Below are 16,038 nucleotides of genomic sequence, written 5' to 3' on the forward strand. Positions count from 1 at the left end.
GGATTAATGTTCATCCACACCATTACCAGAAAAATAACTCTGAGCTAGCTCTTGCTGATGAGAATTTGTGAGGGGAAGGGGGCATTGCATGGCATTTTGTTCACTATTTTGATTCATAGCTGTTTTGGTTGGACTTTAACCAGAATGTTCAGAAATGTCAGCATTCTTTGAAGACACTTTTATCAGGATGGATTTCTTATGTATGGTGTTAGTGTTTGGAAAGTATGTGATTTGGAATCTTTTTCAGACCTTTGAAAAGCAGCCAATTTAGGGTAGAGGAAAAGAGTTTTAACACCGAAGAGCCAGCCAGGCTTCCCAGCAGGTTGAGGAAGGAAATGGCGACGGCGCCACTGGGAACTTAAGCTGGCCGAAGAGCCTGCCCGCCTGCCCTGTCCCTCACACTGGTTTCCCAACAGGAGTGGTGGAAGTCAAGGGGCCAGTTTTACTGGAGGGGATCTGAAAGGGAGGGAGGAAGAATGGAAAAGATGAGTAAGAAAAGGCAAGATCTTCCTGTGCCCTCCTGACCTCTAAGTTCATGTACAGAGCAGGTTCGCCTTTCTAAACTATGCCGAACCACTAGATAAGCCTAATACCTCCCATTCCTATCTGCTTGACCCGAAGTTCCTATCATTAGAGTTACTCCTTGGATTGAAGAAGGGTATTTTCCCCAGAGCTCCAGCATCAGAATGTACCAGGAATGGGAGGACAGTAACATCTGCACCCAGCAGGACAGATGCATCTATCACATTAGATACTGAAAAGCAAACCAGGGAACCACTGCATGCTAGATAAGGTAGGTTAACAAAGGAGGGAAAGGATCAGGAAGGGTCAGGAGCAGGAGAAGCACAGTCTTCCTGAGCTGCCGGCATATCCATTGCCACTGGGGAGGGCAGGAGAGGCAGCCCTCACACACACCAGAGATTTTCCAAGGGCCAGTTCTGCAGATGCTGCTTTACTTCCTTTGCTGTCCTGGAAGCTTACCACTGGTGATCCCTGAAGACTTGGCTGCTTCATTTCCCCTTGCTCTCAAATGCTGCAAGCAATTGCTACCACCTTTAATGTCTGGAGGGAGCTTCTTCATAGGGGTTGGGTCTCACTGATGTGTTTTTAATTTATACTATGAGAACATGGAATGGAGTCTTCCAGAATGAGGTGAAGAAGGGAGCGGTCCTCATGGGTGAAGAATCCAGCTGTCTGACATTGTTGTCTGATGTCTTTCAGAATGTTTGGACCAGGAAGAGAGTACAATTTCACTCGGCCCAACGAGAAGGGAGAGTATGAGATTGCCGAAGGAATCAGTGCAACTGTATTTCGAACAGTGCTGGTGTGTAGGACCCTTCTTGTGGCATCGTCTTCCCCGGGGGCAGGCACAGGCAGAAGCCTCGAGAGTTCCATCAAATTGTTACTGACTTTAGGGTCTCTAGTTCCAGTTCCCGTTCCCTCTATTTTCTCTCCCTGAAGTACCTCTTGTTTGTGTGAGCTCAGTCAGCTATCAGGCTGTGATTAAGCACATCAGAGAGCCAGGAGCCACTCTGCCAGCTGACAAGTCAGCCAGCGGGTGACAGTTCTAATAACCTACCATTTTAACAGAACCAGGAATGGATGAGGGGTTGAAGAGGTCATTCCTCATCTTGGTTCTTTGCCTACATTTCTTCTTTTTAACCTTTTTACAGGATTATTACAAAACTGGTATCATCAATTGTCCTGATGGCATCTCTATTCCAGATCTTAGAGATACATGCGATTATCTCTGCATTAACTTTGACTTCAACACTATCCGATGTCAAGATCTGAGTAAGTACAAGAGCAGCTCTGAGCTGCATTTGAGAAGCTGAACTTTGAGTTCGCTTGGAGTCAACTGCTATTCTTTATCACTAAAAAGTTTCGAGCATGGGTTGAAAACCATTCGCAGAGGCAGAGACGTGATACTAACCTTTCCCTCTCCTGCTTCACAGCTCTGTGAAGACGTGGAGTAAACCAAAGAGAATGTGTGGCAGGTTCTGAATCCAGCTTGTCCAGTGAGGCACTGAGCTAACTGCTTCCCCTCTCAGGGACCTTGGTGTCTCAGCTAATAAATAAGGATACTGACTCTTGGACATTAGTGAGCAGAGTCAAACAGCATAAATTGGCTGGGTTCTTCTTAGATTTCTTTTTATCATTAACTTCATGTTTACTTAGTGCTTTCTAGATGTGAACTTGCTTAAGTCTTAAAGCAGTGAGCCCTGCAAGTCGGGTAATAACCCCATTTAACAAATGAGAAGACTGAGAAATTAACTTGTTCAAAACTCTAAAAAGCTGGGATTAGAGCTGATTGTCTGACTACAAACGCCATTCTCTTATCATCACCTAGGCTTCCTGAAATTATTTAAAAAATTATTCTTTGAGGTTCATGATACATTTCCCTGCATATTCCATGAAGTTCTCTAGACTTGTGGTCTCTCTACTGGGTCTAGCGCACACTTAGAGCAAGTCCCTTGGTGTCCTCAAACTTCAGATGATCCCTCTTCTGTGGTACCATAACTCCATGAAATTGGGGTCCAGAGCATCTTCAGAAGAGGTACTATAAATGATGGTTCTTTCTCTTGTAGAATTAATGTGTGTGGTTTGACATTGTATCGCTAACAAAACTTCAGTTAGTCAAAGTGCTCAGGGATTATTCAACATGAGGGGGGCACCTGGGTGGCTCAGTTGGTTAAGCATCTGACTTGGTTTCTACTCAGGTCATGATCTTGGGGTTGTGGGATAAAGCCCCACGTCGGCTCCACACTGGGCTTGGAACCTGCTTGGGATTCTTTCTCTCTCCCTTTGTCCCCCACTCCTCCCTCCCTCTTGCTAATAATAAACATGAAAAAAGTTAGAGTGGTAAAATGTGCAACATATCTAACAAAATCTGCTTAATTAGCGCGTCGAAGCAAAAAACCATTTCTGCCTTTAATGGGCTACGACTCTAGAACTTCTCAGTGATGACAGCCAGTACCTCATAGTCTTTTTCCCGCCAGTAATATCTGCACTCAGGCCAAGAGGATGCTCACCTACAGTGTCTCTCCCCAGGTGCTTTGCTGCATGAACTGTCTAACGATGGTGCTCACAAGCAGTTTGACCACTACCTCGAAGAGCTCATCTTGCCCATCATGGTGGGCTGTGCCAAGAAAGGGGAGCGAGAGTGCCACATCGTTGTGCTGACAGATGAGGATTCTGTGGACTGGGATGAAGACCACCCTCCTCCCATGGGGGAGGAATATTCCCAAAGTAGGCAAAACCTGCACGGTGTAGATGTTTTCCACAACAAACACACTGCCCAGAGTAGCATTCCCGGAAGCACTGGGAATATCACTGTTGAGCTGGCGATGAGTACACTCACCTGCACGAGCAGTATGCTTGCTGCAGGGCTAAAGTTTGTGCCAAGCCTCCACCTTGTACACCTTCCACTGCTGCCCCTGGTGTCTGTCGGAGACGGTGGTGATATGGAGGCCACACTGAGGCCCTTAAATGGTGTCACTCTTCTCTCTGCTGGTTTCATTTTTAAATCCTTTGAATTGGTAACAACTCAAAGAGTACAAAAGGATGGATATACATTGGAAAGTCTTGATCCTAACCCTGCCTCACCCACCCGGTTTTCCTCCTGTTTTTTTAATATTCCTCAGATGTAATCAGTGCACATACATAAGCAATTACATCCACGGTTTTTCCTTTTCTCCAAATGCTTCCATATCAACCTATTCAACACTATGTCTAACATAGAAATTTTCCACAATCTTTTTAATGGCTGTATAGTATTCCACCATGTGACTGTGCTGTGACTGATTTAACTAGTTCTGTTGTTGGACTTTGAAACTATAAATTACAAATGATGCTGCAGTAAATACCTCTTAAACAGTCTTCACACATGTGTATCTCTAGAGAATAATCTTCCTAGAAATGAAATTTGTGTGCCAAAGCTTTGTTATTTCATAATTTTGATAAATGTTGCCAAATTCTCCATATTACACTTACAAAACAATATATGAAAGATTTGTTTCCCACATCCTCACCAAAACAGTGTTTTACTGAACTTCTTTGTCACACCAGTAGGTAAAAAATAGCATTGCATTTATGTTTTAATTTGCATTTCTCATTTCATGATCAACACTTAACATCTTTTTAATTTCTAAAAGCCTTTTAATTTCTTTTTCTGTAACTTTATATGTGCTTTTGCTCATTACAGAACTGATTTGTGTAGGCTATTTGTGACCACTCTATATATATAGTAAGAAAATTAGCCCTTTGTAATGTGAGTTGCAGGTATTTTTTTCCAATTGACTTTTGTTTTCTTTTAGCTTAGTTATAGTGGTTTTGGCTAAGCAGAGATGTTGTATTTTTAGGTAGTTGAATGTATCAATTTTTATATTATGGCCCCTGGTTTTATGTTGTACCCAGAATGGTCTTCCCCACCCTGAGACTAGAAGAATTTCTCATGTCGTTTCCTTCTTATGTTTGATCCATTACTTAATATTTCATTTGTGATTCAGCTGGATTTTTTTTTCCCATCAGAGTCAGGTTTACCTTTCATTAGGCTGATTCTGTTAGCTCATCTCCCTCCTCTTTTAGAAGTCTTTACTCTATGATTAACTCAATTTTTCTTTTTCCAGTTCTTTATAGCTCCAAGCTCTATAGATTCTTCAAATACATTGAGAATCGTGATGTCGCTAAAACAGTGTTAAAGGAGCGAGGCCTGAAAAATATTCGCATTGGAATTGAAGGTAATAAATATCCCAGTTAGTGTTCAGCTTGCATGATGGCTCAAGGGAGTAGGCCGTATCTGTAGGCACGGCTTATGTCCTTAAAACCCGGCTTCCAGAGGACCTGGAGAATAGGCACACATGAAAACTACATTCCTACCTGTGTGAAGGATTCCTGGTTTTGTTTTTGTTTACCCTTATATTTTTCACTTTATTTTCAGTCATAAATGCTTTAAACCAGCTGCAGGAATAAGTTCGGTGTACTGCTTTGGGATAAAGAGCAGTGAGGGCTAAGGACACTGGGGGGTAAATGGAGCAGGGCCCGTGGGCTTGCCAAGTGAGAGAGCCATTCTACCAGCAGTCTTGGTGAGGATCTTTTGGGGATCGGGAAGGGTCCTTCTGAAAACTATAGCTTTGGAGACTCAAAATTTGGATTTATTCCACTAAGGAATGTCTGTGTGTATTAGTAGAATGGTTTGAAATGGTCGTGAGCAGGTGGCTCCCAACCTGTGTTCTCCATGGAAGGGTCTGAGACACTGATTCTTTGAGAATGCTGAAGCCGTCCTGGTCTCCCCTCATGAGTGTTTGACTCCTGTTTTGCTATTCTTGCTGTCTCAGTCTTACCTACAGAACCCATCAGGTCTTCACTGTGTGTGACTTAGGTTGGAATTGCAGGTGGGAAGAGATTTTTGAGGTCTATTAAACCTCTTTCCATTGTGTCCCTCCTTTGTCACTGGAAACCCCGGGAACAGGGTGATAAGGATTATTCCATTTCCCAGAGCAGCCCATCAGACTGTCCTACCATTAGAACATTCTTCCATGTATCTAGTAGATAACTTCCAATCTCTTCAGTCTTCCTTCTAGTTCTAGCCTCTGAAGCTACTCTAAAATTTCTCCCATTTCAGATATTTCAGGCAAATTCCCTGTCTTTTCTTTAAGCTACACATTACATGCTTTCTTAACCTTCTCCTACAGTGTGCTCTCTAAGCACTAGAGCTAGAGACTGGACTTCACCATGGCCTAGCAGGATTTCTCTTCTTTGGCACTGGTGCCAGTAAGTACAGGCTTCTGAAATTACTAAGAGGCTGTTCTTGCCCTGCCATTAGAGGAGATAGAATTTTTGTTACTTCCATTCCAGGAACAAGACCTACTAACCTGGATGGGTGGGAAGTGAGCATGTAGAATGTTGTTGGGAGTGGCAGGGCATGGTCAGAAGTCATTTCCCCAGCCTTTGAATTTGGGAGGAAATTAATGTGGTTAGAGAAGAGAAAGCATGGAATCTAGAATGGGTAACTTCCCGCAGTCATAAGAATGGCCTTCTTCTGTTTCAGGTTATCCTACCTGCAAAGAAAAAATTAAGAGAAGGCCTGGTGGCCGCTCCGAAGTAATCTATAACTATGTGCAGCGCCCCTTTATCCAGATGTCCTGGGAAAAGGAAGAAGGGAAGAGTCGCCATGTGGATTTCCAGTGTGTCCGAAGCAAATCCCTCACTAATCTGGTAGCTGCTGGAGAAGATGTCTTAGAGGACCAGGAGATATTAATGCACCACCCACCTCAAGTGGATGAACTTGACCGGCTGAATGCCCCACTTTCTCAGATGGCATCTTGCGACTTTCAGGATTAGGGCCAGCTGTGGACTGTGCCTCTTCGGAGCCCTTCTCTGTCTGGGATGCCCACAGCCAGTCCTTTCCATGGTTTGTCTCCCCCTGAGTGTCAGGAGACCTGCTTCTCCATCCTTTCCCTTTCTCCCACAATTAGCGTGTGTCCTTGTCATTACTGAAAAGTCTGTGCCTCCAGCAAGGGATAAAAAAGCACTCACTGGTAAATAAGCTACCGGCTTTGCAGCAGCCCTGGTAACTTGAAAAATTTGGGTCTGGTGCCATTTACGGAGTCTTTGCACAACTGCAAAAAGCAGGAAAGGAAGTCAAGGCTCCTATTGCCTCATATTCATCAAAGCTGTCCTCTCATCCTTTATACCTTGTTTTTGGCTTTTTTGTTTGTCTTATACCAGGCAAGTTACTTAGCAGCAAAGGGACCAAACCTTAAAAAGAGACAATCTCTAGCTTCCATAAGCAGGCGGTAATAGGATTCTCATTAGGGGTCCGTGAAGATCCCATTCCTGGTGGCCTCTGTGCCCAGACCTGCATCTGGGAAGAACTAGGCTCTCATCTAAAACATTCAAAAAGATTTCTTAAGAGTTTAAATTAAGTTTTGTTTTTCATTAATGCAATGAATAGTTCAAAACCACACAGCTTCTTTGACAGAAGTCTGGTAATAGTGTAACAATGTTTATGAACCCTTTTTACTTTCAAGGTTTTTGAGTCTAAAGAAATTATTTGGAATGATCATTTGGAATGAAATTCACAACTCAAGTAGAAGAACCTGTTCAGATTAGGCCACTTTGATTATCATGGCTTGGAATGTGGTGTGAAGCCACAGGTCTTCTCCCTAAGCAGCACATTGCTGTGAGTGTGGCTGGGAAACTTTCCTTAGATGATATGACTGAAAGGCTTGCAAGAGATGGGCAGAAATTTCTCACAAGCACTCTGTTTCTCCATAGACTTGTAAAAGCTCCAGGGAAGAGGGCATTTAGGGTGAAGCTGGGTAGAGAATCATCACTTGCCCAGCCCTTGTCCCAGTGCAGAATTTTTCTTTGTATTTTTTTGGATATTCTTTACATACTGTGGGATTTTTTTTGGATCAGCATATTTGTCCTTGAAGTAGCCTATCACACTGCTCACACTAGGTTAGAAAACCATACTACTGTCATCCCCAAAGGACAGATGAATTGAAGGGGTATTAGGCCTAGTAATTTTGTTTCATCTGTTGGCTCCATTAATAATGCATGGTGTGTGACAGCACAGACCACTCCTCCTAGTACCGAACCATTTTCCCTTGTGTCCTCATGGCTATTAACAGCAGAGCTAAATTCAGAGTCTAGAGTCAGATGTTAAGTAGGGATAATCTCCCATTTTATGGTAAAGGTTGGCCTTCTAATCACCTACCCAGAGCCTTTACTCATCACAGATTTCAAAAAGGTACATAGATTCCTTTAAGTTCTTTAAGATAACATGACTAGTTTTCTTAAATTCCATTCCCATAAGATACCATAGGGCAAGTTAGGTGATTCCATTTTGACTGCCATAGTTGTAGTCCTCCAAAGGTAAAGTCAGATGGTTGTCAAAAGCTGCTCTTTCCAGGCTTGAAGAACAAGAATGTTCTTAAGAAGGGTGTTCTCTGTGCGTGTGACCACAATCACAGTGGAGATCAATGCTCCATTCGTTATTCAGAAAATAGTAGTAGTAAGGGGTTAAACTGAGCCATCTCCCACCCAGAGTTCTGACTACCACTAGCATCTAGCTTGTAAGGCTGATGGTAAGTGTTAAAGTTTAGGATGAGGGTTTTTTGTAGCCAGAGGGTAATTTTATGTCTGTGAAACTCCTTGACTCCTATTTGAGGTCAGGTTTGTTTTTGACCATGCCAGTATTTCATTCTTCCCCACTGATAGGTGTCCAGCCCAGATAATCATTTAATGGTGCTTCCTTTCTGCTTCTTAGTTGACTTCCTTCCATGCCACCACAAAGGAAATCTCAATGAACTGTGTTAGTCTAGCAAGTGTAACTTCTGTTCTCCAGCTTCTCCATTAACATTCAAGTGTGAACATGCCGCAGCTAACACTCTAAAACCAGTTAGTCCTTGCTTAGGTAAAAAGCCAGGTATGAAAGTATGGTGTGTACTTCGCACTCTGTTCTGTGTAAGTGATTAATCTCCTCAGGCTTTCAAGAAATAGGTCTCCCTCCCTCCCTCCACCACCCAAACTGGGTTAATGTGCTTTTGGCCCCAACCCATGCGATGAACTGGAAATCTATACAGGTAAACCTGCCAGTGTCACTAGATGGTGGTGACGAAGGGAAAAGTGGGGCCCACAGGTCCCTTCTGGTGAAGAGGGAGGTCTCTTCTGCACCCACCTCCCTCCTGGCTTGGAGCCCAGCATCACTAATTTAGTAGCTCCCCTTAGCCATAGCTGCTATGTTCCTGGGGCCAAGACAGTCCATGATGGCAGGACCGCTCGGTCCCCACAGGGACAAGGGCTGGGGTGCAGTTATTCCCTTCAGAGTCCGTTACTGGCTAGCTGGGCAAGAGCTATTTCTAATAAAGGTGGAACTCAGGTTTGCTGGGTCTTTTGTTTTTCTTCTAAGTGCCTAAATAAGTAAGCCAGGCTGTGTATACTGAACCATCTTCATAAGATGGTTTTTCTCAGACTGTCTTACTCAGAGGTAGCTCAGCAAGCCAAGAGGAACCTGAATTTGAGATTTAGAATGCATCATTATCATGTGTTATTGATTGGGAAACATTTGGCATTGAGCTGGAGAGTGGGCAGAGTGTTAACGTGTGTCTGGTGAGATGATCATGGTTTCTCCAAAGTGGAGGAAGAATATTGAAAAGATGACAGCAAAAATGGTAAAGAAGCTAGAAGGTACATTTAATGTGTAATACATAATAGCAAATATTATTTTACAATAAATTCCAAGAAACCAGTCTGTCATCTAATGTATACAGGTCTATGAAAATACTGTGGAATAAGCCCAGGAAGGAAGGATATATTTTCAGAAAACAATTGGCATAGGCTTTAAGTCAAATTGTCAAAGTGTGATATGGAGTCTTTTTTTTTTTAATCAAGTTTCAATAGAAAGTTAAGAATCAAGGGGTTTTAGTAATTTATTCAATGCCACTTCTTGCCATTGTTTTGAAATTGTTAAAATGGGCATACGAGTTCAGAAAGCATACCTGCTGCCTTCACTGGGGGACATGGAGCCACATTCTTGCTCTGGGTGGGATCACTTCTGCAGGAGAACATTACATATTCTCTTAAAGGCAAAATGCCTGTAGACTTTGCCTCTTTACTTTGTATTTACTTTTTTAAATTGCACTTGTTCACCTACAGTGTTTACGAAATCCTTTATGTGGGATGCTTTTTCTATAATAAAATATTATCATTTGTGTCCATGTTGTTTTTTTAGCAGAAAATAAAGCCAAAAGTCAAGATGTTCAAAGGGACCCAAAACAGCATCTTGACTGCCCAGAACAGAACCTCTTTTCTGTGCCACAGGGTCACTTTGAGTCAGGGCATGCCCTTCCCATTCTACTGTCTATAACTCAGTTCCAAAACCCTAATATTCTGCCTTCTTGAGTTCCTGGCTCATTTACATTCAAGACCTCCTGAATCCTCACATCCAACTACGTAGGACCCCCACAAAGTCAAGTATAAATCTGGAATGTAAGAGGACTCATAGACTTTTATGTTCTGGTTTCGAACAAGCGAGGAGCCGTGGCAGGAATGAAAGGCAGTTCCCTTGGAAACATTGCTGTAAAGCTTCTGGCTCCTCCTTTGATCTGATTTGGCTCAACTCTAGTCAGGTGCCTCGGAGTTCCTCAGCTCACTTAGTCTGGGAGCTTATTGGTGATCCAACTTCAAGGGGTACTAAAGCCAGCATCTCCCCAGCAGGCCCGCCTTTACCAGTAGAGGTAAGGACATGCTCTGAAGACATAACCTGCTTGGTATATTCTGTGCCAAGCACTGCACGGCCACAGGGACACAATAACCAGAACGTAGTTCCTCTTCCTAGGGGTTTTTATACTTGTGGGGAAAACAGAGATCTATGAATAGTCCAGGTCACTCAGGAAAACCAAAAGGATAGAGCAGCCAGTTTTTACCATGAGAGTTCACAAGAGAATTCTAGAAGTGATAACGTGAACCAAGTCATGAAGAATGAATACTCGTTCATGATCCATGAACATGCAGGGAGGAGGTATTTCAGACCAATTAACTATGAGCAAAGATGCAAAGGTGAAATCATCAGGGAAGATGGGGTGATGGGGTGATGCAGAGATGAAGCCAGAGCGAGGAACGACCATTCTACCTCAAAGGTGTTTGCTCTCATTTATATAAACCACTGGGAGCCTGAACAGGTTTTGTGCAGGAGAACGACATGATCAAACCTGAAACTTGAATTTCTTTGGAAGCAGGGAGGGCAGCGGACTTGAAAGGGGAAGGACCAGGGACAGAGTTCAGCTAAGGGGTCACTGCAGTAGATGGAGAAAGAAACAAAGGCACTGGTGGGACAGATGGCCATGCCCCAGAGTTTTGTTTACGACAGGAGCTGTAAAACACGTTTCCAACTGGACAGCTGAGTAGACGGAGTCAAAAAGGTAATGGGGGGCGCCTGGGTGGCTCAGAGGGTTAAGCCTCTGCCTTCGGCTCAGGTCATGATCCCAGGGTGCTGGAATCGAGCCCCACATCGGGCTCTGCTCAGTGGGGAACCTGCTTCCTCCTCTCTCTCTGCCTGCCTCTCTGCCTACTTGTGATCTCTCTGTCCAATAAATAAATAAAATATTTAAAAAAAAAAAAAAAAAAGAAGGTAATGGGATGCAAGAGGAACTCCATTTGGAGTAGTATTAGTTTGAGCCTTAACAAGGCCTTCCAGATGGTGATGTCTAAGGGCTCTTGGCTATATGTGATCTAGAGTTCTGGGGATGGAGCTGGGAAGCTGGTCACTTTGATGACTTCACCACAAAAAATGGAAGCTGAAGCCACGGTGTTGGGGAGATCACTGAGATCACATGAGTAAAAAGAGGGCAAAGGCATTGCTTGGATGATTACTAGCATTTAAGTGGTGGCGAGGGAAAGAAGTCTGTAAGAACAGTTTTTTGCGGGTTTTTTGAAGTTAACAGTATGCGTGCAACAGGTTGATCAAGTAAGATGAGGGCTGAAAGGGCTCCTGGGTGACTCAGCTAAGCAAGCTGCCTTTGGCTCAGGTGCTGATCCTGGGGTCACAGGATTGAACTCCACAGTGCGGGTGTGGGGGGGGGGGTCCCTGCTCAGCGGGAAGCCTGCTTCTGCCTCTGCCGCTGCCCCTCTTCCCCCTGCTCTCCTCTCTCAAATAAATAAAATCTAAAAAAACAAAAACCCACAATGAGGGCTGAAGGGAAGTCAATGGCTACGGCAGTCAGGACATGCATGACCAGAGGAATGACAATGAAAATGAATAGTATGCTTTATACTTGGAATAATGAAAACATGTTTTCACATTAAGGACAGAAATTAGATGAGGTGAAGTGGAAGAAGGAAATGAAGAAGTAACAAAGACCCCCGAGTGTTCCTTCCAAAGTAACAACTCCATGCCTCTGCCATAGCACAAGACCAAACCTACTGGCCTCCAAAATCCTGGGCTGTATCACCTCTACAAGTCACTGCAACTAAAAAACTTCTGGAAGCTTCCCTCAGCTTCCCTAACAACTCTAAGTCAGCTTCACAGTCTGCTACACTGTGGTACTGCATGCTGTTAAGCCACTTGGTGGGAATTCTGGAATTGCTCTGCAGTTCAGGACCATGATAGGCTCCCCAGTGCCTCCCAGAGTGCCCAGCACTGTGCTCTCTGTGTGATGGGACGCTTCAGTATGATTTGGGCTGAAAGTATGCCTGAAAATGCATCATAGCGGTTGTTTTTAGGTCAGTGTTGACTTTCACAGGTCATTCCAGGGAAATGTAAACTACCTTGCAAAGGAAACTACCCACGGAATCCTTTGAGTTCAAGAAAAAATACCACTTGAAGCTACACACATAGGCCCAGGAGAGACAAACAGGAGAGAATGAAACCCGAATACGCCTTCCATATAAGCTATTCAGAGAGAAAGCATTAGCAGTTGATGGCAGAGAACTCCTATTACGCCATACAGATGAGCTTGGAACCTGCGACCTGCTATTCAGAGCCTGAATATTAATCCCAAAGGAACTCACCTGTAGCTTACCTTTTTTTTTTTTTTTTAAACATTTTATTTATTTGTTTGATAGTGAGAAAAAGAGAGAGAGAGCACACACACAAGTAGGGGGAGCAGCAGGCAGAGGGAGAAGCAGGCCCTCTGCTGAGCAGGGAGCCCGATGCGGGGCTTGATCCCAGGACCCTGGAATCATGACCTGAGCCGAAGGCAGACACCTAACGACTGAGCCACCCAGGCGCCCCTGTAGCTTACTTTTGAAAGTAATTCTAAAAGAAACAGGTACTGGGGCACCTGGCTGGCTCAGTCAGTAGAGAGTGTGATGCCTGATCTCAGTCGTAAGTTCAAGCCCAATGTTGGGTGTGGAACCTACTTTGAAAAAAACTAAAAAAGAAAAACAGGTACTGAAGAAAATCCTGATGCACCCCTGAATCAAGAAGAGACTGGGTGACATCAGTACGCAGTTTCACTTCTGTGGGCAGTATGGTTCGAGTCCTATTTCCTAACCCCCCCCCCCCCTTAAGAGAGTGGGAAGCAGAACTATCTGCGAGGAGCACCAATACCAAACGAATGGTTTCCAACATATTTCTTGAAATCCTTAAGTTTTGCAAAGACAACATATATTCTGGCTGTGTTCAGCTTCCTCCTGCCCGCACTTCAGACCCTGGATGCCCTTTGCTCTTCTTGCCTCTTTCTGAGGCTCCTCTCCCTAACCCAGAGAAGGGGCTAATGAGGGGACCCCACAGGACTCCGGCTCTGATGGACCCAGAGGGCTTGGCAGAAGTCCTGTCCTGAGAGCCTGTGAGGTTCCTGGTCAACCCCAGGCTGGGTAAACAGCTGTACGAATGTCCACCAACTGACAGCACTTGTCGGCAGGTGCCCCCTTAGCCCTGCTGCAGGGGAGAGAGCCCACTGCCCCGCAAGCCTGAGCCAGGTGGGAAGAACACATGCAGCCAACAGAAGATGGGTCTCTTTGTACAAACCAACTCAGAAGACTCCTCAAGGAAAAAAACAGGCCCCAGCCTCCCTGAGACAGAAAAGCATGTTGCCTAAACATGGTGATGAAGTGTTCCAAAGACACACAAACGGGTTCAAAGAAGCGACCAGCAATCTGGTCCCTGTCAGTTACAAGCCACATTTGCTTTATTTATTTTTTTTTCCTTTAAAATTTTATCTATTTGAGAGAGAGCACAAGCGGGGTGGGGGGGCAGAGGGAGAGGGAGAAGCAGGCTCCCCACTGAGCAGAGAGCCCAATGTGGGGCTCGATCCCAGGACCCTGAGATCATGACCTGAGCTGAAGGCAGACGATTAACCGACTGAGCCACCCAGGTGCCCCCACATTTGCTTTAAAACACATCATATTCACACTGTTTTCACACTGTTTATTCAGAAGTCTAAAATGTGGGCATTTTCCCCTAAAACAAATCATACCTTGCCACTCCCCACACACAGACTATCACCACTCCTGTGAACTTTTCTCTACCGTGCTTACCACACATACTTGCAAAACACCTGGGGGTCAAAACCTCAACTATTTGGTAATACAAAGGAACTACAAAGTGACACAAAAGAGTCTCATTTACTTCCTTTTCACTAGCAGAGCATGAATGAAAGATTAAGGGGCAAACATTACCTTCATCCAAAGTTAATACTTCCCTAATATTCTTTTTTCTTCCTCTAAGACATTAAAACCCAAAGCAGTTTCATTTACTACTATAACTCTGATATCCCATTTTTCGTTTCTGAATGGCTCAGCCAGGACATACTTTCAAGTTGATTTTATCCTCAAGACTGGCAGAAAGCGGCCTCCCAGCTACAGCTTGGCCATGATGCTTTGCAACAGGCAAAATCACCACACAGGTACAAATGATGCTTTCAGAGTTATCAACAATTTTAAAATAATGCATTAATATAGAGCCTCCACATTTTTCTGATGCAGCAAAATTCCTCTGAAGGTGGTGGCATCTGTGAAAGAAAAGGCACTTTGTGCTAAAATTCCGAGGGTCTCTCTTGAGAATGCCACAGCAGAGGCCTGGTCAGCCCAGGCTGCAGGCTACCCTTTAGGGTAGAGAGGAGCATCCCCCAGGAAGGCATCTGCAAAGGAAATATCTGTAATCATGATTCCAAGGCAAAATGGTTACTTAAATTGGAGAGGACAAATACAAAGACCGACAGAAGACAAAGCACAGTTGCACCAAGGACTGGGGAGTGAACTTTACAGGGATTGGTAGGCTGGCTCTGCACTTTCTATTGGGCTGGTTCCTTAGCTTCTAAGGAGGTTCTGGAGACCGAGCAGGAGCAGCACCTTAGCCAAGAGAGTATCAGGCCTGCTGCCTCAGCCTGGACTCTCCCCGCTGTGTTCCCAGGACCAGAGTGAGTTCCTGCTGGCAGCACCTGTGGCTACTGCTGGTGCAAGACAACATCCGTCTGAGGGATTTTCTGATCCAGCCATGAAGAGACGGGAAGGGTTTGCCACATGATCTGGCAGTCCTTGGCAAAGCCCAGTGGCTCGGGTCTTCTGAGATCAACAACAGATCACACTAGTATCCCCCATCAACACTCAGAAAAGCAGCACGAGTGTTTTAGACGGGCAGGAGGAGAGAAATCGATGGATTGAGGGTCTTTATCCTAGTACCATAAATAAAGTGCACCATGAATGGAGGCTAACAGGAGCCACTCGCCCCAGGCCGAGGTACGGGGAGAAACCACCATCACCACCCACTCAGAGGATGGTGGATCATTTCCTTCAGCCAGAATGCTGGCTGCTGAGGCTTTCGTTATTGCTTTATTTCCTTAGTACTATGGAACTTTTAGCTGTAAAGGAAAAAGAAATACTTGGTGGGCTTGGCAGAAAGCACGTCTGTCATAAAATCACAGAAATTGGCTAATAGTCAATAAGTCTATGTTACAATCTCAGTAATATTTGATGATGGCTGTTGTTTCTTCTTCATTCTTATGAACTTAGGAAAAAAAGTTTTTCAAAACCTCTATCAAATTGGCTCAGGAGGTTTCCAAAGAAGCAGTACAGCTGTTATGGCCGATGTGGTAGAAATGGCTGTCTCTGTTCTACAGGTTTCCAGTGTATTATGGAAGAGAATTCACTTACTGTCACATTCAGGAGAGTTTACCATGACACACTGGGGGGTTCCATAAACTTCTTGGAAACTCTTTCAAAAGACTGTGTGAGAGGAAAACCATAATCATGTACCAATAACTCCGCTCCACTGAGAATTGTTTCAAGGATACTATTTGGCTGCTTTCATGTAGGAAGGTATTGCCCCCCGAGCCGTCAGGCCCTCAAAGCGCTTGTATGTGTAATTGATGAAGACCCAGTCTTTGTTCTTGTAGTCAGTCTCAGGGTGATTACTGGTAGCCACTGGAAAAGAAACAGATGTGAGAGTTGATTCACCGTCTTACTCCAAGGGACTACTCAGTACCGAGGACATGACATTGGGAAGAAGAGAACCACAGTTTCTACTTGGGAAAAATTGTTTTTCAATCTGTGAATCTTCTACGTTTGCTTATCTATGTTCTTTGAACCTCC

At 44.3% G+C, this 16,038-nt stretch overlaps 2 protein-coding genes across 8 annotated transcripts in view; one reads left to right on the forward strand and one right to left on the reverse strand.

Moving 5' to 3' along the window:
- KCTD20 (potassium channel tetramerization domain containing 20) overlaps positions 1–9,721 on the forward strand; it is a 32,519-nt gene extending 22,798 nt beyond the window's left edge. For all 7 annotated transcript variants that reach the window (XM_059177775.1, XM_059177773.1, XM_059177774.1 and 4 more), the window contains 5 exons: positions 1,222–1,324; positions 1,674–1,794; positions 3,052–3,249; positions 4,629–4,739; positions 6,050–9,721. In XM_059177775.1, coding sequence (XP_059033758.1) covers positions 1,222–1,324; positions 1,674–1,794; positions 3,052–3,249; positions 4,629–4,739; positions 6,050–6,342 — 826 coding nt within the window. In that variant the 3' untranslated portion in view covers positions 6,343–9,721. The remainder of the gene's footprint in view (positions 1–1,221; positions 1,325–1,673; positions 1,795–3,051; positions 3,250–4,628; positions 4,740–6,049) is intronic.
- Positions 9,722–13,855: 4,134 nt separating this feature from the next.
- STK38 (serine/threonine kinase 38) overlaps positions 13,856–16,038 on the reverse strand; it is a 40,586-nt gene continuing 38,403 nt past the window's right edge. Inside the window, exon 14 of the mRNA XM_059177771.1 lies at positions 13,856–15,870. Within this exon, the coding sequence (XP_059033754.1) occupies positions 15,740–15,870 (131 nt within the window). The 3' untranslated portion in view covers positions 13,856–15,739. The remainder of the gene's footprint in view (positions 15,871–16,038) is intronic.

Source organism: Mustela lutreola, chromosome 6 (assembly GCF_030435805.1).
Source record: "Mustela lutreola isolate mMusLut2 chromosome 6, mMusLut2.pri, whole genome shotgun sequence".
NCBI classification, from domain to species: Eukaryota; Metazoa; Chordata; class Mammalia; order Carnivora; family Mustelidae; genus Mustela; species Mustela lutreola.